The 25470-nt window shown below is 44.5% G+C and overlaps 3 protein-coding genes across 3 annotated transcripts; 2 read left to right on the forward strand and 1 right to left on the reverse strand.

Moving 5' to 3' along the window:
• Positions 1–10416: 10416 nt before the first annotated feature.
• Positions 10417–12330, forward strand: COX6A1 (cytochrome c oxidase subunit 6A1). The gene is made up of 3 exons (XM_079718076.1): positions 10417–10533; positions 10679–10821; positions 12040–12330. Exons 1-3 carry the CDS (start codon positions 10434–10436, stop codon positions 12121–12123), a joined length of 327 nt encoding a protein of 108 aa, XP_079574202.1. The 5' UTR covers positions 10417–10433; the 3' UTR covers positions 12124–12330.
• A 1245-nt stretch (positions 12331–13575) lies between these two features.
• On the reverse strand, positions 13576–15661 carry TRIAP1 (TP53 regulated inhibitor of apoptosis 1; the record flags this gene model as incomplete). The annotated part of the gene is made up of 2 exons (XM_079717846.1): positions 13576–14525; positions 15482–15661. The coding sequence occupies 2 exons, from the start codon at positions 15659–15661 to the stop codon at positions 14442–14444; spliced, it is 264 nt and encodes an 87-aa protein (XP_079573972.1). The 3' UTR covers positions 13576–14441.
• Positions 15662–15724: 63 nt separating this feature from the next.
• GATC (glutamyl-tRNA amidotransferase subunit C) lies at positions 15725–25407 on the forward strand (the record flags this gene model as incomplete). Its single annotated transcript, XM_079718218.1, has 4 exons — positions 15725–15805; positions 15901–16073; positions 23106–23209; positions 24727–25407. The coding sequence occupies 4 exons, from the start codon at positions 15725–15727 to the stop codon at positions 24777–24779; spliced, it is 411 nt and encodes a 136-aa protein (XP_079574344.1). The 3' UTR covers positions 24780–25407.
• Positions 25408–25470: the final 63 nt, after the last annotated feature.

Below are 25470 nucleotides of genomic sequence, written 5' to 3' on the forward strand. Positions count from 1 at the left end.
GGCTGGGGTGTGGGCTACAAAATAAGAAAAGAAGCAGTATCCTCACAGGCAGGCAGGTGAGACTTTTCTTCCTCCCCTGCAAAGTCTACAAATGGAAACATGGTTACAGGTGCCATTTAAATCAGCAATGGTTCTAAAGGGTGGGCCAATGGGGAACTCATACCTTCTAATTTATTTCTGTCTGAAGTTTTTACAATTGGCATTTTGTCACCAGAAGAAGAAGAACAACAGCAAAATAATAATAAAAATCTTCAGTGAATTCCCTGGCGGCCCAGTTGTTAGGACTCCGTGTTTCCACTGCAGGTGGCATGGGTTCAATCCCTGATCAGGGAAATAAGATCCCACATGCCACGCTGCCAAAAAGTTAATAATAATGCAATTATACTCCAATAAAGATGTTTAAAAAATTAATAATAATAGTAAAAATAATAAAAATCTTGAATGTGAAAAAATTTTTAGAACAATTAGTATTTATTACTGTGCAGCCTGGCATGGGAAATGCAGACAGTGGGTGACTGGGTGCAGTTTAGGATGTAGCTGTGGGGCACATGAAATTGTCAGATAAAAACAGAAGACATGGACTTCCCTGGTGGTCCAGTGGTTGCAACGCCGTGCTTCCAGTGCAGGGGGTGCGGGTTTGATCTCTGGTCAAGGAACTCAAATTCCACATGCCGAGCCATGCGGCCAAAAAAAAAACCCCCAAAAACACAGAAGACATGATGTTATATTGCATGGTAGAGACCAAAAGTTGTGTCAAAAATTTAAAAAGCAGAATCATTTCGTTAAAAAAAAAATTAAGCACCTGGTTTGCGTCAGGCACTGGGTTTGGTGTTGGGATACAGGAGTAAGCAAGGTTGACAAGGTCCCTGCTCTCATGAAGCTCCCCAGCTACTTAGAATTTAGTGAGATGAGGAGTGGGAAGAGCATTCCTGGCAAAGGGAACTGCATGAGCAAAGGCCCTGAGGTTGGAAGGGACTTGGCATATTTCAGAAACAAAAAGAAGATTAGCTCAGAGGATGACTGAGGTGTCCTTAGTGAAAATGGTAGCAATAGGCAGTGACTGTATATCCTTCAGGACCTCGAAGGTCAGAGTGAGGTGTTGGGTTTTAACCTCAGGGAACAGGAAGCCATTGAAGGGTTGAAGAAAGGAGAGGTCTAGTCAGACTTGCCTTTTAGAAGAATCACCATAGCTGCCCTGTGGAGAAAAGATTGAAGGCGGTGAAGCTATAAGGAGATGGACCAACCCTCAGGCTAATGCAATAGTCCAGGGGAGAGAGAAGAGTGGCCATGATGAAACAGGGGTGGAGAACATTAGACAGACATTTCCAAAGTAAAATCCACTTGGTGGTTGACTGGCTGTGAAAATGAAAGAGAAGACAATGAGAAAGATCGACTCCTAGTTTGTTAGGTTGGGGACTGTGTGGATGGTGGCGCCATTATAAGGCCACCTACCCAATGACAAGGGACACCTAAAATTAATGATCCAGTAGGAGAGTCAGCCATGGAGACAACCACCATCACACGCGGTACAGTGAAATGTGCTAAAAGAGAGAGGCTAACAGGGCCTCTGGGGGCAGAGAGGGAGGGGCGATAGGTTCTGGCTGGGGAACCTCAAAGGCAAAGAGATCACAATAAATGAAGCAGTTGGAAGGAGGCTGGAGGCAAGGAGGCTGGGAAGATGGCAACATGATGCAGAGCTTGGAGAAGACCTATGTGGCTGATGCATAAAGTGGGTGGAGGTGCCCCTGGGAGGCCCTGCATGCCAATCCAAGGAGTCAGTAAAGAGAAATTACACCGTGTTCTAGAAGAGGACTTGGTCCTTCTTATAGTTTAGAAAGTCACTGATCAGTGTGTGAGAGGCAGTAAAATAGGTGTTCACCTACGTACCAAATATCTCTAGAAGGATCATCAGAAATCTCTAGTATGGTAACCTTCTTTGGAGTAAAACTGGGTGGTTGGAGAACAGGGATGGGGAGGCTTTTCATTCTTTATTCTTTATTATTATTATTATTTTGTAATTTGTACCATATAGATGTATGTATTCGATACTTGAATACTTAAAATAATTATGAAGGAAAAACATGTACTGGTAAAAAGCAGACTTTGGGGTCAGACAGCCATGCATTTGAACCCTGGCTCTGTCAAACTTGTCTCCAGATTTGTCAATATTTGCATCTCTGAGGCTCAGTTTCCTCATTTGTAAAATGGGGATGATAGTAGTTCTTACTTCAAAGTGTTGTTGGAAGGATTAAATGAGATAATATATGTCAAGTGCCAGTACCACAGGAAGGCTAGGCTAAACAAATGCTGTTAGTATTAACAATTAATAATGGTAACTTAGATGGGTACACACCCCCTCCGAGGATGTCTCAGCTTGACACATGGTGGGGGAGGGGTGGGGGGAGTCGGGGAGGAGGCAGAGTCAAGGGAAGGGATTTGGAATCAGACTCAGCTGAGGTCTGCCTCTCTAAGCCACCTCTCTAAGCCACAATGACCCTCGTCTGCAAAATGGGACGCTAGCACACCTCCCTTCTAAGATCAAAGAGCTACTGGATGGGCGCAATTAGTCAACTGCCAAGAGCAGCACCCTGTGAGTTATGAGTTGTGAAGATGAAGATTTTCGGGATGGCCTCTCTCTCTCCTCCTCTGTCTCCCAGGCCCCAGGGGCCTTTCAGTCTCTCCTCTCTGCCCCCCAGTGTGGGGTGGGGTGAGGTGGGGTGAGGGGACATTCTCTAGAAAGTGAAGTTTCCTTGTTCCAATCCGGGGAAGATTCAGGAGAAGTCTCAGAGGCAAGGCCTTAAGAAGGAGTCCCTGAGCCCGAGCTCCCTCTACCCCTCTCTCGCTCCTGCAAGACAGCCACGTTGAAGGTCGCTGGCGCGACTCATCTGTGGCCAGGCTCGTGGGCGGCGCCCACACATGCGGAGCCTGCCACCCACAGGGAGAGTGCGGTACTGCAGGTGAGGGTACCAGAGAAGCCCCCATTCATCCAGTCACCCTTCCGTCAATCACTCAGGGCCTTTCCTGAGTAGGCAGGAGGGGTCCCTGCCCTCATGGGGCTTACAGTCTAATGGGAAGAATACCAACAACACAAGTTCTGGTATCAGCTTCACAGTCTGTCTGCTTTTTGGTGAAAGCCTTTGTTTTTATAGCACAAGTAATAAATATTCATTGTAGAAATTTTTAAAAGAAAATTAAAACCCAGACATACTTCTCTTAACACGTAAGTATAACCCTTACAGCATTTTTCCATGCACTTTACCAAAATGGAAATATACATTTCATCATATTTCGTAGCCTGCTTTGTTGTGTTTAACAGTTTTATTGACATATATTTCACAGACCATACACTGGTACTGTTTTAGCTTAATGTAACAGCAGATGATTAATAATAATACAATACAAATTGCTTCTATTTGTTGAGCAAGATGCTAAGTGTTTTTACACATATCATCACATTCAGTCCTCCCAACAATCTTATTAGGTGGGTACGTACTATGATTTTCCCCATTCTGCAGATGAAGAAACTGAGACACAGAAAGGTGAAGTGATTTGTCCAGCAAAAGTAGCAGAGCCAGGATTTTAATCCAGCTTTGAGGGACTTCCTGGGTGGTGCAGTGATTAAGACTCTGTGCTCGCAATGCAGGGGGCCCCAGTTTGATCCCTGTCAGGGAACTAGATCCTACATGCATGACTCAACTGAGTTCAAATGCCACAACTAAGGAGCCCGCCTGCTGCAACTAAAGACCTAGTGCAACCAAATAAATAAATACTTTTTAAAAGTCCAGCTTTGATTGAGAAACTGAGTTCTTAACCATTTTGTTATGACTGCTCTGTGCCAGGCTGTATGGGAATTCAGAGGAATCTTAGAAAAGGGTGGGGGGAGGGGAGCTCTCCTGGAGCTCAGAGTGGAAATGAGGAGAAGGAATAGTTTTCAAACACAGTGTAGTGAACTTAAACTTCACTGGGGTACCAGAGGCCAGGGGCACGGTGTAACCAGGAAAGGCTGCCTGTAGGAGGTGAGAACTGAGTGGGGTGCGTGCAGACAGAGAGGCACAACAGGGTGGGAAGGGCATTTCCAGACAGGAGAGGCCAGCCTGTACAAAGCCTCAGGTGCAAAGCTGATCATCTCTCTCCTAGTTTAAAAGCAAGTCTTCTCAGTACCCTTTGGATAAAATCCTAACTCATCCTAGCCTGTAGGATTGTAGGGCTCTACGTTCTTTTTTTAATTTTTATTTTTTAACATCTTTATTGGAGTATAATTGCTTTACAATGGTGTGTTAGTTTCTGCTTTATAACGAAGTGAATCAGCTATACACATACATATATCCCCATATCTCTTCCCTCCCACCCTCCTTATCCCACTCCTCTAGGTGGTCACAAAGCACTGAGCTGATCTCCCTGTGCTATGCGGCTGCTTCCCACTAGCTATCTGTTTTACATCTGGTAGTGTAAATAAGTCCATGCCACTCTCTCACTTCGTCCCAGCTTACCCTTCCCCGTCCCCGTGTCCTCGAGTCCATTCTCTATGTCTGCAGGACTCTAAGTTCTTGCTCCTTCTCTTCCTTCACACCTCTAACGTTAAGGCACCATATGGAATTCTGGATACAGTACCCCTATCTTTTCTCTGTGGTGATGTCTGCCTGGAAAACTCTCCCATCTCCCTTCCAACCAAAACTTGTCCTTGACTCACTCATATTTATTTGGGGGATGGTGGCATGACTTAGATGTCACGTCCTACAAGAAGCCTTCCCTGACTGCCCTTCCCTAGTCCAGGACAAATGCCCTTCTGCTCTGCTTCCATAGACCTTGTTCCCCCTCCCCTAATCATGGCAATAATAATAGTTAACAAAAAATTATTGAGCACTCACTTTGTGCCAGGCACCGTGCTAAGGTCACTTGAGTTTGTTTTCTTTTTTGAATTTTATTTAATTTATCTTTTTATACAGCAGGTTCTTATTAGTTATCTATTTTATACACATCAGTGTATACATGTCAATCCCAATCGCCCAATTCAGCACACCACCATCCCCACCCCACCGCAGTTTTCCCCCCTTGGTGTCCATACGTTTGTTCCTACATCTGTGTCTCTATTTCTGCCCTGCAAACCGGTTCATCTGTACCATTTTTCTAGGTTCCACGTATATGCATTAACATACGATATTTGTTTTTCCCTTTCTGACTTACTTCACTGTGTATGACAGTCTCTAGATCCATCCACGTCTCTACAAATGACCCAATTTCGTTCCTTTCTATGGCTGAGTAATATTCCATTGTATATGTGTACCACATCTTCTTTATCCATTCGTCTGTCGATGGGCATTTAGGTTGCTTCCATGATCTGGCTATTGTAAGGGGTGCTGCAATGAACATTGTGGTGCAAATGTCTTTTTTTTTTTTGAATTTTATTTTATTTATTTTTTATACAGCAGGTTCTTATTTGTTACCCATTTTATACATATTAGTGTATATATGTCAATCCCAATCTCCCGCATTTTTTATTTTATTTTATTTTTTTGTGGTACGCGGGCCTCTCACTGTTGTGGCCTCTCCCGTTGCGGAGCACAGGCTCCGGATGCACAGGCTCAGCGGCCATGGCTCACGGGCCCAGCCGCTCCGCGGCATGTGGGATCTTACCCGACCAGGGCACGAACCCATGCCCCCTGCATCGGCAGGCGGACTCTCAACCATTGCGCCACCAGGGTAGCCCCCGCATGTGTCTTTTTGAATTATGGTTTTCTCTGGGTATATGCCCAGTAGTGGGATTGCTGGGTCATATGGTAATTCTATTTTTAGTTTTTTAAGGAAACTCCATACTGTTCTCCATAGTGGCTGTATCAATTTACATACCCACCAACAGTGCACACCCTCTCCACACCCTCTCCAGCATTTGTTGTTTGTAGATTTTCTTATGATGCCCATTCTAACTGGTGTGAGGTGATATATCATTGTAGTTTTGATTTGCATTTCTCTAATAATTAGTGATGTTGAGCAGCTTTTCATGTGCCCCTTGGCCATCTGTATGTCTTCTTTGGAGAAATGTCTATTTAGTTCTTCTGCCCATTTATTGATTGGGTTGTTTCTTTTTTAATATTGAGCTGCATGAGCTGTTTATATATTTTGGAGATTAATCCTTTGTCCGTTGATTAATTTGCGAATATTTCCTCCCATTCTGAGGGTTGTCTTTTCGTCTTGTTTGTAATTTCCTTTGCTTGTTCACTTGAGTTATTGAAAAGGTATCAGAGTGATTAAACGTGCAAACTTTGAGGCCAGACTTCTTGGATTTGAATCCCGGCTCAATCACTTAGAGGGTGTGAAACTTAGGCAAATGACTTCACCTCTCTTCGTGCCTCAGTTTCCTCATCTGTGAAATGGGGATAAGAATAGTAGCTATCCCATAGGAATGCTGTAATGACTACAGTAATGCATGTGAAGGGTCCAGTACATGGTAAATGCTTAATAAATATTAGCTAATAACTATTATCCTATTAAGTCCTTGTAATAACTCCAATTCACAAGTGAGACTCTAAGAGGTCACTTAACTTGCCCATGATTACGTAGCTAAGTAGCTGACCTGAGACTTGAACCTGATACCAAGGTTCATGCTGTACTGCACCCTATTGTAGAACCTATCACATTGGTTGTAGTAACTGTTTACTTGTCAGTCTCTCCCTCTAGACTGGGTGTTCCATGAGGTCGCTGCTGTTGCCCCAGTCTAAGGACACAGTTGAGACCCTAATTAAATGAATGAATGATGCTAAGCATCTCAGACAAGTTATTCAGATGATGGAAGTGGTGGTCATAGCACCCTTCTAGCGTGCTTGGAAAAAAGCTTCGGTGCCTTCTGCATAGTGCAGGCCAAATACCCCTCTGCTCTGCTTCCATAGAATCTGTACCCCTCCCCTGACCATGGCAAAAATAATAATGAACGATAATTGAGCACTTAATTGAGACTTGGGATTAGTCTCTTGGCAGACAAATATTTATTGGTCCAGGAACTGGATGAACTCTTAGCTGGGAGAAACCACAGTAGAAGTAGCAGGCAGAATGCCCCAGATAAGCTTTCCCCTAAGCAAGCCCTGTCCTTGGCTAGGCAGCCTCCCCCAGCCTCCCTCCAATCCCTGCATCAGCAGCTGGCCCCAGTATTGAGGTGCCTGCCTGCCAGCTCCCTGTTTCAAGGAAACAGAGCACCAGAGACCTTAGTGGCTTCAACATGAGTGTAAACATCACCAGCTGCCAGAGAAGATGACGTCAAATCCAGGCCTGGCTGGCCATGGCCTTGGGGAGACTCCCTGCACAGAGAGGCCAGATGCCCTGGGGTTCACTGTGAGAGGACGCACAAGCTGGGAACTGCCAGCTCAGCACCTTGAAAACACATTTGATGGTTCCATCCATTCTCAAGGACCCCATGACTTGAAATATTTTTCTTTCCAAACCTACTGAAGTCAGAAATTATTAGCTCTTTTTTTTTCCCCTTGCTAATCCTTATTCAGAGCATCAGATTAGCATGAGCTTGACAGGGTGACCTCTCGGAGTTGGTGTTGTTCTACCTAAAGCAAAGTCTGTACGGCTTTGAGGTTAAAAGAACTGGCTTGAGTCCCACACTGCCTGAGTCCACCACTTGCCTAAAGCTTTGTGATCTTGGGCAATTTCCTTCACAACCTTGAGTCTCAGTTTCCTTATCTGAAAAATAGGGAGAATAGTATCTAGCTCACAGGATCATGGTTGGGATTAATGTATATTCAGTGAGGTCCTATCATGTGCCAAGTGGTCACACCAGTGAACAAAACATAGTCCCTGCCCCCATGGTGTGTGGTGAGGAAAGGCAGACAATAAACCAATAAATATTTAATACAGCAGATGGTGGCAAGTGCCACAAAGATAGATAAGGCGCAGTAAGGAGGATAGAGTGTCAGGGCGGGGAGGAGCTATTTCACTTCAGGGTGGTCTGGGAAGGGCTTTCCAATAAGAGATGGCTTCTAAGCAGAGCCCTGAGTGAAATAAGGAAGCAATTCATGTGGCTACCTGGGGGGAAACTCTTCTAGGCAGAGATATGAGCATGTGCAAAGGTCCTGAGGCAGGGGCATGCCTGGCATGTTCAAGGAAAGGCAAGAATGCCAATGTAGCTGGAGTGAAGTGGTCAAGGGAGCAGGTAGACTACATGATGTCAGAGAGCTGGCTGCGGGCAAGGTGTGTAGGACCTGGCAGCCCACTGTCAGGACTTTGGCATTTACTCTGAGATGGGAACCACTGAGGATTTTGAGCAGAAGAAGAAGATGATCTGACAGGTTTTAAGGGATCCCCTTGGCTGCCACGTAAGAATAGGCTGTAGAAGGGCCAGGTAGCAGGGAGACCAGTTAGGAAGCTGTTGCAATTGCCCAGGTAAGAGATAACACCTTTGATTAAATTGGTAGCAGTAGGTGGTAAGTAGCTGTCAGATTCTTGATAGAAAGTGTGTGTGTGTGTGTGTGTGTGTGTGTGTGTGTGTGTGAGAGAGAGAGAGAGAGAGAGAGAGAGAGAGAGAGAGAGAGAGAGAGAGAGAGAGAGAGAGATCAAAGGTGATTCCAAGGTGTTAAACTTGAGGAATGGAGTGCCCATTTACTGAGGTGGAGAAGACAATTTATGTAAAGTGTTTAGCATAGATGAGGGCATGAAATAAGTGCTTAGTAAATATCACCTGTTCGTTGTATTGATGATTTTGGTTTCCTGGGCTGTCTAAACTCAGCCACCCAAAGCTTTGCAAATGCTGAGCATACCTGGCAATAACATCATAGACATCATGCCTGAGAATGTACTGTGGGCCAAGCATACGACAGACAGAATCTTTACCTAGCACTACCACCCTGCAAGATGTATGAAAGTCCTATGAGAAAATAAACATTTGTTGAATTTTTAACATATCCCAGGCATTGGGCATTTTTCACTTCATCCTGTCTCTAACACTGAATTGTAAATTGCATGAGAGAGACCTTATAGCTCTTGCATACTACTGTGTACACCTGGCACATAGTAGCCACCGTAGTTAATATTTATTAAATGAACCATCATTATTATGGATAGAGGGTGAGTAACTTCCCCAGGTGGGGCTGTGTCTTAAATTACTGTTTGTCAGATAAAGGGATGAATAAGTGCATATTACATTCCCATTTTAGAGAAGAGGAACAGTTGGGGGCAGACCAGATTTGAACCCAGGATTTCCTGATCCTTGAGCTTGGACCCTTTCCATGGCTACACTGTGGGGCTTCACAGCCCCTCTGGCTGTGTTTGAGGATGCCTAGGGATTTGACAATCCTAATTTCACCATAACATGCAAAAACCCAGGCTACTCAGAGAAAGAAAGATCAGATTGTGAAGCTCTAGTAATATGATCCTAAATTTTTGTTTTCATGAAACTGCAGGACCTTAAAGCATTCGTTTTATCTAACTTGCTCAAGGTCATACAGGCTGTGTTGGATGGAAACAAAATGTGAATCCAGTCTTACCACGCCAGAGTCCCTGTTTATTCCTCTAAGTAGAGGTTCTTAACCTGGGGCACAGGACTCTTAGGGGGTGTCCGGATGTACTTTATAGTACCTTGTTCCCCCAACATTGTGTGCTTAAACTGTGTGTGCTTAGGAGCAGTTGCATTTTTTGTGAGGAAAGGATTCATAGCTTTCATTACATCCTTAAAGGAACCTATGGTCAAAAAGTTTACTTTCATTTTATCTTATGTATCTATTTTTTAACTCTTATTTTTTAAACTGTTTTTAGATGAGTAGAAGGAAGAAAAATGACAGGAGGGGTGGGAAAGAATTGTAGAGATAAAATATAACAGATGCCAACTGTTTCCCGTTGCTATTCATTCATTCACTCATTCATTCTTTCATTCATTCAACAAATTTGTGTTGAGCACCTGTTACTTGCCAGGCACGATTCCAGAGTCTGGGGATGCTGCAGTGGCAAAATCTTTTGTCTCCCCTGATAGAACATAAACTCTGTGATGCCGACAAAATATTGTAATAATGATGATGACAATTATTATTATGTCCTGGTGCCATGAAAAAAATAGCGCAGTCAAAGGATAGGGAGGAGGGGAAATGGCATTTTAGATAGAGTGGTTTGTGCTCGGAACCTCCTGTTGCTGTGTATGGACTTCAGCGAAGGGAGCGACCCCGGATGCCAGGGTGTCCTCCACAAACCTTTCTTTTGCGCTTAACCTCACCAGGGTGCTGACCTTAGGGAGCAGGGAGTGCACGCAGGAGTGCAGAGCGCATGCTCCCTCTAGCTCTGCGGCTCCGAGCTTTCAGGCTAGGACTCTGCGGGCCCGGAGGACAGTGCGCAGGCTCCTCGGGTTAAAAGGCGCCGCCCAATAGGAACTTCCCTTTGAGGTTGTGGCCCCGCCCCCACAGCCAACTTTTCTGTTTCCGCTTCCGGCGCTGCGGCGGTTCTGGTCGAAGATGGCGGCGGCAGCGGTACCCCGGGTTTCTGGGCTGCTGGGTCGTTCCCGGCTGCTGAGCCGGCCTATGTCGAGTGGCGCCCACGGCGAGGAGGGCTCAGGTACTGGGACTGGGTGCGCAGGGTGGGCCTTGGCCCCACTGGAGCGAAGAGCGGCGGGACTGTGACCTTGGCTTGAGGCCTTGGGGGAGGGAGAGGAGACCCGGGCGTATTACCGCCAGGCCTGAGCGTCGTGCCCCCTCTGCAGCTCGCATGTGGAAGTCCCTCACCTACTTCGTGGCGCTCCCCGGGGTGGGAGTGAGCATGCTGAACGTGTTCCTGAAGTCGCACCACGGAGAGGAGGAGAGACCCGAGTTCGTTGCCTACCCCCATCTCCGCATCAGGTCCAAGGTACCCCTTGTAGTCTCTTCGAGTGTCTCTTCGCTTTTCATTCCAAATGCCAAGTTCTTCATTCTCTAAAAGCGTGGGTGCCGTGCGTGTACAGTTTCTCATTCAATCCTCCCAAACACATTTTTATTTTCTCCGGTCATATCTCACTTTTCTTCCTCAAGGTCGTACAGTAAGTGCCCTTCAGTTTTCCTTTCTCCGAGTCATCCTACCTTTTGCCTTCTGATACTGTTCTGAAACGGTTGTCGGTGGTACACAACCTGGAGATTTGGGAAACTCCCTTAGACTGGCGAAGTCGGAAGGCGGTTCACCTTTCTAAAACCTGGGCATCTGGAAGCTCCTAGCTGCATAATGAAGAGATTGACCTGACAGCTTCTGTTCACCTCTGTGCTAGTTATCATCCCAGCTATGTCATCCTTTGGCTATTGATGCAGATATATTATGATAATTATTACCTCACTTAGCCCAGGTAGGACTGGAAAGTTAAGCAGGATCCTTAGATTCAGAAAGAATTTTTGAGTCTGAGCGCCACTCCCACCCTTGTACAATAGAATTGGAAGCCGTGCGGTAAGGTTTCTTAACCTCAGTACTATTGACATTTGGGGCTGGATAATTCTCTTTGGGGTGAGGAGGGGCTGTCCTGTGAGTTATAGGATGTTTAGCAGCATCTTTGACCTCTAACCACTAGGTGCTAGTAGTATCCGCTTCTCTCCCCAAGATGTCTCCAGATACTGGCTTACGTCCCCACAGGGGCAGAATCATCCTGGGCTGGAAATCACTGCCCTAGAGCAATGCTTTTCAAAAGTAGCATGCAAAATAACTGAGGGTATGTTGCAGTTTCCAATCCAGAGATTTGTTTCAGGTCCAGAAATCTGCATTTAAGTAAGCATCTCTGCCCCCATACCCACCTCTACCACTCTGATACAGGTGACGGGAGGATTGCACTTTCAGAAACACAGCACTGATGTACAGTTACCAGGGAGGGGCTTTTGAGTAACGAACTTGAGCTTGCTTTTCATACTGTCTACTTTACGGGCTCCCCTGGAATTTATAAGAGCTCCCTTAAATCATGGGAGGGCTGAAATATGCCAGTAGTTAAAGGACTAATTTCCATTTTGTTTTTATGTATTATCTGTTACTCACCCTACTTTAGGCAGTTCGTGGTAGTGTTGTTTCTGAACTATTTTCTGGAATTGCCTAATGGACATCTTCACTCCACAGCCCTTTCCCTGGGGAGATGGTAACCATACCCTATTCCATAACCCTCACGTGAATCCGCTTCCAACTGGCTATGAAGACGAATAAAGAGAACCTGGGCCATTACCCAGTGGGGACCACAGCACTGGTTTGGACCATTACTCTGCACACATGGACCAGAAAAGTGTTCGAGACCTTAAGCTCACCTTCTTGTATCCAGTGATGACCATTATACTTCATGACCATTATACTGATTTTCCATCCCTTTGCTTATGGCAGGAGATGGCTTAAATAAATAACTTAGTCATGAGCTGAGAGTTGCATTCTTTGGTGGTGTTTTTCCCTCAGAAATTAACATTGATGTTATTTCTATTTCTGCAGTGAAGGTCTGCGGTTGCTGTTTGCAGTGTTTCAGGTCCAATTCAGGCCTCCAAATAACAATGTTTGTAACAGGCCTGGCATTGGTTTCTTGTGCCTGGGGTGGATAAAGCAGATACCACAAGTCAAGCTAATTAAGGGTCAAAATTGGGTCCTGGCAGACTTCGGGTGGCAAAGACACCAGCATTTGCTGAAGAATTCTCCCTATAGTCAGATAATTTTCTCCAAAGGTGTCAAGTTCTCATCTTGGGTCATCTCTCAGCTCCCTTAAGGCTGGAAGGGTCAGAAACTTTTGGAGAAATAAAGGCAGTGTGACACATTTCTGCATATAGAACTGGCTTTATTTGTTTCTGGAATTAAAACCTTCTTGTAGCCATAGGAATTAGGAGAGATCACCATTAAAGAGCAATTAAGATTTCCTCTTCAAAATTTAAAACCTTTTAAGTAGTTGAGATAGTGGGAGCCATTTTATGGGCAGGATAAAGTCAAAATAGCATGAGGAACAATCAGAAAAAAATTATTCCCCCAGTAGCAGTTATAATAACATTTGTTTTATTCTCAAGGCTCAACCAGACAGTTTTGTGGTAAGATTCAAGAGCCTGTAAGGTTTTGACTGGCTTGTGGCCAGGCTTATTTCGGGACAGTTATACTTAACTCCAGCTTGCTGCCTGGACGTCCTCAACTGGGTTCCAAATATCTTTTGTATAATGGACCTTAACCTGTCAAAATATAAATGCAGAATGTATTGCAATGACATGAAGGACTGGTCACATTAAATATGACGTTATTAATTGGTAAAGTGGAGAAGAGATAATAGGATCTAGGACTTCTGTAAATCAAGTTTCATACTATATGGGCACATAAAAAAAATTGAACCACATTACTCAAGATACGCAATTGTGGAGACTACATGACATTCTAAAGTGTGTAAGTGCTCACCTGATCCTGACATTTTTTGGGGTGCCATTATATAAACATTTTAAGATATTGGTGTAGCTTACTGTGGAAATTTTAGAAATCAGTGGTTTCCATTTGTTATACGATACTACCTAGCATAGATAAATCTTCATTTTAAAATTATAAAACTCCCCCCAGTGTATATATGGGATGTGTGGGGTTACAGGGTGGTAGTTCCATAAAGTGTACCGAGTTTCAGGGGCAAATAATGATAGAAACTAAATGTTACAATTTGTTCCATCTTCATGATTACAGGCATTACAGGGCAGGGTGGGTAAAGGAGGCAAATAAAGTGAACTCTTTTCTCCCCCCATTTAACCAGATGCAGCATTTTGGCACTTTTATGATACACAGGTTGACTTAATTCATTTACTTAAGTTGAAAGCTGGCAACAGCAAATCTTTGCAATTTAGGATCCTCCTGCATAGCCACTCCAAGGATCTTAATTGCTGAACTACACCATGAACTCTGAGATGGTGTTCAGTGTTCTTGAAGCTTTCACATCTTAATATGAGATCTGACACCTCTTAAGGTAGGGAACTGTTAAAAGCTGTCTTCCTCTTGGCTAACCCAGTCCACCAGCAATCTTAACAGTTAAGTTACTATATAAAAATAAAACGGTGCTCCCAAGCATTGATCGAAACTGTTGTGCTGGGAACCCTTTCCAAAGCATTATCTCCCTGAGAGAAAAGAGCAGTCCTAACCAGTTGCTTCCATGAACAGTAACCCCAGTACAGTGTACAAGTAATGTCATTCGAAGCATAACTCAGGCAACCTTGGTCATCCTGACAAGCTTATCAGCATTTACATACAAGATACATTTAAAACCGATCCCAGACCAAGTATTGCAACCATAATCCCATTATTTAGCAGACTGAGCTCCTGCTGATGCCAAAGCCAGAAATTTCAAAGCAAAGAGTGATTTTTTCCATCATCTTTTACAAATGAGATAAAAATATCAAGAAGGAGGACAGGAGACTCCTCTCTCCTAAATTCATCAAATCGATGCTGTCTTCACAGCTTTAACTGACACGATCCAGAGTCCTCAATTTCCCAATTTGAGGAGTCCATTTTCAAGGTGACTGTCAAGGTCAAGAAGAGCTTTCAGGCTTTTCTTTGCCATGGCCCATGAACTCCAGTCCTTCAATAGGAATCTCCTTCTCCTTTATTGCTTTCTGATGGAAGAAAACACATGATAAAGGTCTACATGGAGCCTGAGGACCAAACTTTATAAATATGGTGGTACAAAAGTAAATCCGACTGGACCATAAGGACTACCAAACATGATTCAAACCCCATGCTTTTTAACATAAGTAAGATTACAAAGAAATTAACTGTAAAACCAGAGAGATTGGAAAGAGTTAACATCAAAATTCAGAAGTGGAAATTAAACAGTATCACCACTCTATTGTGACAGACACAAGTTCAAATCAGTCCCGGGACTTACTGGCTGTGTAACTTTGATCAAGTCTAACTTTCCTATCTGTTTATTGGGTAAAGACAGCAGCTCCACCTGGGATTACTGAGGATGTTTTTTAAGTTAACTAACTGGGAGTGCCTTGCCCAGGGCTGTTCTTACGATTCAGATCAGTTTCACATTCACTGGGCTGGAATGAAGATGTTCTAGCTAGTCAAGAGAGAATAAAATAGGCCAATGAAGGGAATATAACAAAAGGAGATCCTCCATAATGTCTAATAGGCCAGAGAGGCTAACACACCTCCTTGTCCCTCAGCAATATTGGAAAAGTGCACCACCGCAAAATCCAAGGAAACTTGATTCTAGTGAACTTCGACTGATCACTTCCTATTTCTGGGCGTGAGTGTTTGATGCATAAAATACGAATAACTATGCCCACTTTGCAAGTTCAGGTTGAGCACCAAATGAACCAAAGAATGTTACTGGGCTCCGTAAAAAGTAAAGTGCTGCAAAAATATTTAACTTTGTCATTCGGAGAGATACCAGGCAGCCTTGGTGACAGCAGGGGAGAGAACTACTGTCACTGGTCTCATCGAGGCTTTTCTTCACCCTGCCAGTCCCAACGCCCTCAAGATACGATGCGTGAGGCCAGGGACACCGTAGAGAGAAGCCGGTGCCTGGGGTAGAGGCGAGAGGACCCGGGCCTCAGCTCACCTGAACACACTGCTGGTAGCGCTTGAAGAGGTTGGTGCACGGGTCCCCGGAGCAGTCCCCCTTGAGGAATTTCTCGGCAAACCAGCGATTGAAGCACTGGTCGTACTCACGCTTCATGTCGGTGCAAGCCTCCCCTACGCTGTTCATGGCGTCGGCGGTGGCGGCGCTCTCGGATGTCATCACTTTTAAGCGCGTCGCTAGGCTTTACGAGAGGACGCACTACGGGGGCCGAGCAGGATAGAAATGTGGGCGCGGGCCGTGTGGCTGGGCCTTCGAGTGTCGGCGGGCGGGCGCCGGGGCTTCCGCTCCAAGGCCGATCCTCAGGTAGATGCTGGGGCGTCTAGGCGGGTGCCGAAGCGGGGCGGGAGGCGGAGCAGGCCCCACCCGTGACCCAAGCCCTCCGCCTCATCCTCCCCCAGGGAAGCCACCGGGTCACGGCCGAGCTGATCGAGCACCTGGAGCGGCTAGCACTTGTGGACTTTGGCAGCCAAGAGGCCGTGGCACGGCTGGAGAAAGCCATCGCCTTCGCCGACCGGCTCCGCGCCGTGGACACGGACGGGGTGGAGCCCATGGAGTCAGTTCTGGAGGACAGGTAAGCTCGCGACTACGGCCCTCGAAGCCTTGCCTGCGGCGCCTTCGCTCCCAGTTAAGATGAAGATTAGTGTCTCATTTCACAGAAGCGAGATGCGAGAACTTGCCCACGGTCACCCCGCGGGTGCTTTCACTCTTTCCCTTGTTCATTATGGATCCTGTCCCTCCCTTGTAGAATCCTCGAGGGCTCCCAGTGTAACTAGGAACAAAATCCGAACTGCTAAGCTTCACTTTCGAGGCCCAACTTCCTAGAGTCCCTCCCTACCTCACCGAAGTACTGCTTTTATCACTCCAACCACATTGGCTTTTTTACCGTTTCTCCAACACGCCAAATTCGTTGCTCCTCCAGGATCTTTGCATTAACTCCTTATCCTGTCCAGTTTTCTTCTTTTTTTGGCCGTGCGGCATGCGGGATCGTACCCGGACCAGGGATCGAACCTGCGATCCCTTCAGTGGAAGCGTGGAGTCTTAACCACTGGACCACCAGGGAAGTCCCAGGGTTTTCTTCTAATATTTTTCTTGATAATCTTATTTTTGTTGATTTGTAATGTTTCTTGTTACTAGAATGTGAGCTCATGTCTGATTTCCTTGCTGCTGAATTCCTGTCTCAAAAATTTTTAATGTACATATTTTCTGACCTAGTGGTTCCCTATGGAAATATCTGTGAAAGTGCATCAAGATGTGTTCACAAGCGCCCAGGGTATGCAAATCTGTTTATAATACAAAACAACAGAAAAGAAACAAAAAAACCCCAGAAACATTTTAAGTGTCCTTCATGGCTAAATACATCATCATAGTACACTGGAATATTTGGCAGTTAAAAATAATGAAATAACTATATATGCTGATATGGAAAGGTCTCCAAGATATACTTAATAAAAAAGGCAAAGTTCAGGACATCGTGTATGGTATTATCGATACTTTATGTGTAATCTATTTTATATACTCTGGTGTATGCATTAAGTTTTGTTTTGTTCCCTGAAAGGGCATGCAAGAAACTGTTAACGATGGTTAGTGTTAAAGAAGATGGGAATGCAGAGGGAAGATTTTTTTGTTTTTAGGCTGTGTTGGGTCTTCGTTGCTGTGTGCCGGCTTTCTCTAGTTGTGGCGAGCGGGGGCTACTCTTCGTTGTGCTGCGTGGCTTATTGTCGTGGCTTCTCTTGTTGTGGAGCATGGGCTCTAGGCATGTGGGCTTCAGTAATTGTGGCACGCAGGCTCAGTAGTTGTGGCACATGGGCTTAGTTGCTCCGTGGCATGTGGGATCTTCCTGGGCCGGGGCTCAAACCCGTGTCCCCTGCATTGGCAGGCTGATTCTTAACCACTGCGCCACCAGGGAAGCCTAGAGGGAAGTTTTAACTTTTCATTTTATACCTAGGGCCCAAAACACAAATGCCTAAGGGGGCAGAGTAATAACCCAAGTAGTGAAGTAGTGTAATGAAACAGGGAGGGATGGGTCTTTGACAAAGCAGCTTATGAATACTAAAATGGTGCAGCCTCTACCCACCTCTACCAATTTTTGCCAAATCTTAATACATTTTAAAAGAAAATGATCTTTTTTGAAAAGCAGACTTGTTTGCTGTTTGGGACTGCAGCTTCTTAGAAAGGATGGGTATATAGCCTATAAAGATATGGGCAGTCTACAACTCTGTCCTAGCCTTTTTCTGATGGCATTTAAAAAAATAAACTCCTGGTACAGGTGGGAGAAAGAAAGCTGCCATTAGTCAATGCCAGTAGGGAGAGACACACTTATCTGTAACCATAACCTTCATGTAAAGTGCTTGCTAGTCTCATGGTCTCACTCCAGTCTTCCTTTTTTTTTTTTTTTTTTTTTTTGCGGTACGCGGGCCTCTCACTGTTGTGGCCTCTCCCGTTGCGGAGCACAGGCTCAGCGGCCATGGCTCACGGGCCCAGCTGCTCCGCGGCATATGGGATCTTCCCGGACCGGGGCACGAACCCGTGTCCCCTGCATCGGCAGGCGGACTCTCAACCACTGCGCCACCAGGGAAGCCCTCACTCCAGTCTTTGATTCCTTCAAATCCTCTATTTTGTAATCTTGATGCTTAGGTCTAGGGAGGTTAACCAATTTGCCCAAAGTTACAGTGTTTCAAAACAGAAATCTGATGTCATTCTCCTGCCCAAGCCCTTCAGGTGGCTTCCTAGTGCTCTTTAGGATAAAAAGGAAAGCTTCACCATAGCCTGTGGGGCATCATTTAACCAAGCTTCTGCCCACTTCTTCAAGACATCACTTTCCCAGAGCTCTCCATTCTTTCCCCTTGTTAGAATTCTGGGCTCTTGCCTTTACCCCCATCTCAACGCATGCATTCCTTTTTTTTTTTTTTTTTTTTTTGCCTCACTGTGTGGCATGCAGGATCTTAGTTTCCTGACTAGGGATCAAACCCGTGTTCCCTGCAGTGGAAGCGCAGAGTCTTAACCACTGGACGGCCAGGGAAGTCCCCGCATTCCTTTTTTTTTTTTTTTTTTTTTGCCTACTTAATTTCCTTTCTTCAGATTTCAACTGTCACTTCCTCAGGGAAGTTTTCATTCTTCTGTATTGAGTCAGGTTCTCTTTCAGGACCTGTGGCTCTCATGGTATTCAAAAGAGCTGTAATTTTACATGTATTTATACATCAATTTAATTGATACTTGATTCTCTGCCCCTCTCCTACTGCTCATCCCCCTCACAGGGAGCATGTCTGTTATTGCTCATCTTCATCTAGCACTGAGCAGACACTCAGTAAATGTTTGTTGAATGTTCTTTATTATCTATGGGAAAGGGGGGAATAGAGTGCAAAGAGCAGTCAGAATTTCCCAAGGCATCTAGAGGGTAACTATAAAGAAATGCAACTATTACTCAGGGAAGAGTTTGTGGAAAAGATGAAGAGGGATTTGGTTCTGGTAGCTGGAATAGTGACTTAGTATTCAGTGATTTGCAATCTTGCCATAAATTAGGAAATCAGTTTGGGGTAATGATTCCATTTTAGATGTGACATTTGTAGGATTTTCATGTTTTGAATGTACTGCCTTCACTGACATTTGAAATGGAACCCAGTTAAGTGAAGACAAGTGTTAAATGGTTTTAGGTGATAGCCACACTAGCTGTAAAGGTCCTGACTGGCTAACAGAAATCTCTTGGCCCAAAATAACCTATCATTTGTTTTGAGCTAAAAAGCATTAGCATGCTTATGTACCAGGCACTAAGATTTTATATGCGTTATATCTCAGTAATCACATATAATCCCGAAAGGCAAATACTAGTATCTCCTTCATAGATGAAGAAACCAAAGCTCAGAGAGGTTATGTAACCTGCGCCAAAGTTTCACAGGTATTAAGAGGAGAATCCAGGACTTGGAACTCAGAGCTTCTCTCAAATACTGCTCTAGATATGCCCTCTAAAGTCAGCCCCAGGAATTCCCTGGCAGTCCAGTGGTTAGGGCTCGGTGCTTTCACTGCCGGGGCCCGGGTTCAATCCCTGGTCGGGGAACTAAGATCCTACCAGCCTCGTGGTGCAGCCAAAAAAATCAATCAATCAGTCAATAATAAAGTCAGCCCCTAGAAACTTTATCCTTTTTCATCTCAGATCCAGCGACTGACTCAGGTGACATCTCTGATTGCAGCCAAATAACTTCAATGCTTAGGATGTCCCTCAGAGCCTTATTTGCCAAATCAATTAGCTCTCATTTCAGTCCGCATGAAACTAGAAATAAATTAAAAGGCTTGTAGATGGAAGTAGAGTGGTGCCCAGAGAAACAACTCCTGGCAGCCTTGATAGCAGGGAAGAGGCAGAAAGAAACTAATAAAACAGCAGAACTGTTCAATTGGTCAGTCCAAGGGCCAACAGAGGCACTTCTTCTGCCATGCTGCCATAGTGCTTTCCATGCAGTTAAATGCATTTCCCACAGTTACTGGTTTAAGTGCCTTGTCTGTGAGCTTTAGAGGGCAGGGATTTCTAATTCACAGTCAAAAGTTTTCTCAACCAGGGTCTTTCATCTGATTGAGGACACAGAAAGATCAATGGACTCTTTTTTCAAGTCTTGCAAGGATGGTACATAACTAACAACTAGCCCAGATGCATAGAAGTTGTCCTACGTATCTGGACTAAACGCTCTTATAATAGAACCCTGACTGAGAAAGATGAGGTGAGGTAGACATTCAGTCAGTCATAATTGATAGGCACTTAAAAAGCTCATATGGTCTTGTTTGGTGTTTTGTGCATGATTCCAAGGTCAAGAAAAGTTACGCGACTTGCCAAGTGAGGGTTCTGCTTAGTGTGCCACCCTCAGAGACCCTGGGTTCAGTAGCCTCTGTTTAAGAAAATAGGGAGGTGTGGATTTATTCTACAAACAACTCCATCTTAAATAGTAATTAGGAGGAAAATGTATGATATTTGAAGAGATGAATTTTGTCTTTCTGGAAATGTCACTTAATAGGAAACCCAATTACCAAACGAGTGAACAAATCAATTGCTACCTACTGTTGGGAAGCAGTAGCTTTTAACCACCTCTTGGCAGTAGTAGTCTTTTTTGTCAAAATCTCCAAGCGCCCAGGAACAATTAGCAGCCTCCAGTCCCTATGGACTGGGAGGGTTGTGAGTGATTATAGCAGGTTAAGTGCATAGGTATTCTCTGAATGAATAGTGGGGACTGAGGTGTACCTGGGGTGTACAAACTCTTTTTGAAAAAAGAGCAGGTGCTATTCAGTGCCCACCTCCTGTTGCCCTAAGAATGCAAGCCCAGCATTACCAGACCTTCTTTTTAAACATCATTTCATTTAATTGTCCCAGCAATTCTCTGAAGCATTTTACAAACAAGGATACAAGGAAAGGATACATGGAAAGGATAAGTAACTTGCATACAGGCCACGTGCAGCTCTGGGGTTTGAATTCTGCAGTGATTCAGGAGCCCAGTCTCTTAGCCATTTTGTTATATTGCCCAACAGAAATATAAACCCCAGAAAGTCCAATGGTCACCTTTGCACATTACTTTTATTTTTGTTCTCCAAGTTTCCTTGAATGAGTATGAGTGCATAATCCTTGTATGGTAAAAAAAAAAACAAAAAAAAACTAGTGCAACCATCACTTTTTTTGGCAAGAAGCTTAAGGTCTTAGAAAGATCATACTTGTTCAAGGTGACGCAGTGAAGACGGTGCCAGTCCTGGAATAGAGTCCAGCTTTCCACTCTTTGTACCATGAATAAGTGTTTGTCATGTCTTGCCCAGGGCTTGGTGCCCCAAAGAAATAGAAGAACCAATCCTTTCCTAAAAGAATCTTATCATTACAACTTGGCCTTCTATGCAGCCTTTACCCAGATGTTTATGTCACACCCTTGCCCCGTTGTCCCATTAGGTTTAGCCCACAGTCTATGTCTGGCTCAGAGCAGAAAGAGCTTGGCTCTTAGTGATTGAGCAGACTGCTTATTTTTCAGCCCAGGTATCTGGAAGCCAACTCAAACCTCTTGTCATGCACTTTTAAACCTTAAAACAGTAGTGAAGCCCCACAGATGTGTTCAATTCCTGTTTGGTTTCACTAGTTTGCCATCTGGATAGTTTAATGAAACCACTAAGCCCTGAAAACAGTGTGAGACTCTTCAGCTATGTTCGTGGTACATCTTGCAAGGGCAGGTGCTTTTACATCCACAAAGGTGGTTGCGATGAAAAAAGCACTCATCTTAGGGGTACCAGAACCGGGCTCGGATCCCAGTCCTGTCACTTAGCAGCTTAAGTTATTTATAACCACTCTTCAGGAAGTTTCTGCACCTTGCTCATTTCCCATCACCCCCCCAATCCAGCTGTTTCTCTTTTTTTTAAGTGTATACATATTTTTTAAATATATTTTTTAAAATTATTATTTATTTATTTTTGGCTGTGTTGGGTCTTCGTTTCTGTGCGAGGGCTTTTCTCTAGTTGTGGCAAGCGGGGGCCACTCTTCATCGCGGTGCGCGGGCCTCTCACTATCGCGGCCTCTCTTGTTGCAGAGCACGGGCTCCAGATGCGCAGGCTCAGTAGTTGTGGCTCACGGGCCTCGTTGCTCCACGGCATGTGGGATCTTTCCAGACCAGGGCTCGAACCTGTGTCCTCTGCATTGGCAGGCAGATTCCCAACCACTGCGCCAGCAGGGAAGCCCTCAAGTGTATACATATTTTTAAAATATTTATTTGGCTATGGTGGGTCTTACATGGGATTTCATTGCTGTGTGCAGGATCTTTAGTTGTGGCATGTGGGCTCTTTTTTTTTTTAAATTAACTTATACATTTTTGGCTGCGTTGGTCTTTGTTGCTGCGCGTGGGCTTTCTCTAGTTGCAGTGAGGAGCTACTCTTCGTTGTGGTGCGTGGGCTTCTCATTGCAGTGGCTTGTCTTGTTGCAGAATGCAGGCTCAGTATTGTGGCACACAGCTTAGTTGCTATGAGGCACGTGGGATCTTCCCCGACCAGGGCTCGAACCCGTGTCCCCTGCATTGGCAGGCAGATTCTTAACCACTGTGCCACCAGGGAAGCCCGGCATGCAGGCTCTTAGTTGCAGCATGTGGGGACTAGTTCCCTGGCCAGGGATTGAACCTGGGCCCCCTGCATTGGGAGCGTGGAGCCTTAACCACTGGACCAGCGGGGAAGTCCCAACCCAGCTCTTCCTTGACCATGGTTAAGGAGTGACATCACCTGTTCTGAGGACCTGTCCCTCACCCAGGCTGGGTTAGTTCCCCCTATCTAGTCCCTTGGCAAGCACTGCTTACCTCTGTTAGATTTAATATACTGTAATTGCCTTACCTATCTCCACCAAAAGCAACTTACCCATAGTAATCATCAAAAATATTAAACATATCAATCCTGAGGAATAATTACCACTTACCTCACAGGGTTATTGAGAGAATCTATAAATGGTAGGCTGTTATTTGTTCTGCTGTTGACTACAGCTCCTCCATCTTTGAGCAGTGACTATAACTCAAGAATATGCTGCTCCCTTGTTCTCCCATACTTGACCCTCTCCACCCATGCCCTAGAAGCCATGTTCTGAGAAGGTAACCTTAAACTTCTGGTTTTGTAGATGTCTGTACTTGAGATCCGACAATGTGGTAGAAGGCAACTGTGCTGAAGAACTACTACAAAACTCCCATCGAGTTGTGGAGGAGTATTTTGTGGCTCCCCCAGGTATGTGTTGCCCAAAATGGCTTAACTGACTGTCCCACAGTAAACTAAGAATGCAGTAGGAACTGTGAGGCCCAGATTTGCTATGTGAAAGCACTTTGACAAGTATAAAGTGGCAAAAGGGTGAAGGAAGTCAAAAGGTAAAAACTTCCAGTTATAAGTTAAATAAGTCCTGGGGATATAATGTACTGCATGGTGACTCTAGGATGTTAACTAATCTTATTATGGTAATCATTTTGCAATATATACATGTATAAAATCATTGTGTTACACACCTTAAACTTATACAATGTATGTCAATTATCTCAATAAAACTGGAAATAAAAAAAACGCATGTATTAATAACAACAAAAAACAAAGTATATACAGGTGGTGACACTAAGGTGGCAGGAGATTCCAGGGGTCACATTCACCTCTAGGGGCCAGGTGTTAACAGGAATGAGCAAAACAAAAACAGGACCGAGGCAGGGAGAGATGTGTAGAGTGGCAAATCTGGAGTTCAAGCTATGCCTAAAGGGGCAGCTGGCATGCGCTGCTTCTCACTCAGTGCCAGGCAGGAATGGGAGCCCATTTTCCCAGAGAACCTGGACATCTGGCATTTTGTGTGCTATTTCCCAAATTTTAAGTGTTAATTCAAGATTAAAAAAAATAAAATACCAAAAAAAAAATACCATGAAAATAAAACATACCTGCTGCAAGCCAGGTGCATCCTGTGATCAATCTGCAACCCCTAGTGTGGAGATTTGCATCTTTAAACCTCACTGTAACTATTTTAAAACTCTGGGCCAGTAATAAAACCCAGAACCTTGGGTAGCTGAACTGCAGATAGGTGAGCCCTCAGAGCTACTGCACCCCTCTGGACATTGGGGAATGGACTAGCCTAAGCACTCCAGATAGATGGCTTTCCAAGTGCCAGCTTCAAGTTCAGGAGACGTCCCTCAGTGGAGAACCATCCTGAGCAGCCTCCAGAGACAAACATCAGTCCTCTGGCTCAGGGAATACCTCTTTGATCAAGACCAGCCAATTAAAGAAAAGCTCTGGTTGAAGCAAGGATGGGAAGGAAAGCTAAAAAAATTTTGAGCTCATGCCTCTGATTAACTAAACCGCCTCAGTTAACTGTGGAGAGAAATAAGATTTTATAATCTCTCAATCTCAGTGTCTGATAGCTGTTGCTGTTTCAGCAGACATATCCATTGATCACATATGCTGTTTCTCAAATAGAACCTTGTGTCAGACTTTGCTTCTTGGGAAAAACTGAGTTCACAGTCATAGTCTCTCCTTCCTCTCCCATATGTGTATAAATGTCTAATTAACCTGCCTCTGCTACTTACTGAAAAGTGTGCATTGATTAGGCTTCACTTATAACTGGTTCTTTCAGATACTCATAGCTAGAAAAACAGTGTAATAGCTACACTTATTTCCATTGCTTATTTTTCATGACAAACCAGTTAGCTCAATGTAGAGCCAGTTGGAAAGCAGGCTCAACTTTAACATTCCTTTTTGTTATTGTTTTCAAACAGGTAATATCTCTTGGCCAAAGCTGGATGAAAAAGAGCCCTTCTCACACTGCTGAGTAGCTATTCTGGGAAGGGGTGCCCTCTAAAAACGTGGAAGTGCAATGACTATTTTGTTACGAACACTAATGTTCCCACCTCCTTCAGTCACCTGAAAAAAGTGATGGTTAGGTATCTCTTAGTAACTAACTCTTTTGAAGACAGAATTGGGAAAGATCTAGCCAAAATAAGGCAAATAGTCCCTGATGCCAATGGAAGCAGAAGGTATTGCCAGTTTCCAAGGAAAAGGATCAAGTGTACTCACAGGCTGTTCTGTACGGAAGATTTTATCCCCTTCCCAAAAGACTGTCTACCAAACTGCATTTAAGTGAATTTTTCTATTTATGTAACTGTTAGACATTGCATCTGATCACTATGTGACAACCTGAGTTGTCCTTTTCAGCCATTGACTTGAGCAGCCTTTTATCTTTACTGAACACACTTAAACTTGTTCTTGGGTACCCACTTTGTTCCAAGCAGAGGGCTGACTTTCTGCTAAGGTTAGGAGGCAGCTTTGGGAGGTGATGGATATGTTTATGGCCTTCATAGTTGTGATTTCATGTGTGTATACTTAACCCCAAACTCACTGAGTTGTATACATTAAATGTACAGCTTTTTACAGGTCAACTGTATTTCAATAAAGTGGTCTAAAAAAAAAAAAAATAGCCCTGGGCCTGTGACACAGTAGGCCCCCTGCCCCATGATTACTGA

The sequence above is a fragment of the Hyperoodon ampullatus genome (genome assembly GCF_949752795.1).
Source record: "Hyperoodon ampullatus genome assembly, chromosome: 13".
Taxonomy (NCBI): Eukaryota; Metazoa; Chordata; class Mammalia; order Artiodactyla; family Ziphiidae; genus Hyperoodon; species Hyperoodon ampullatus.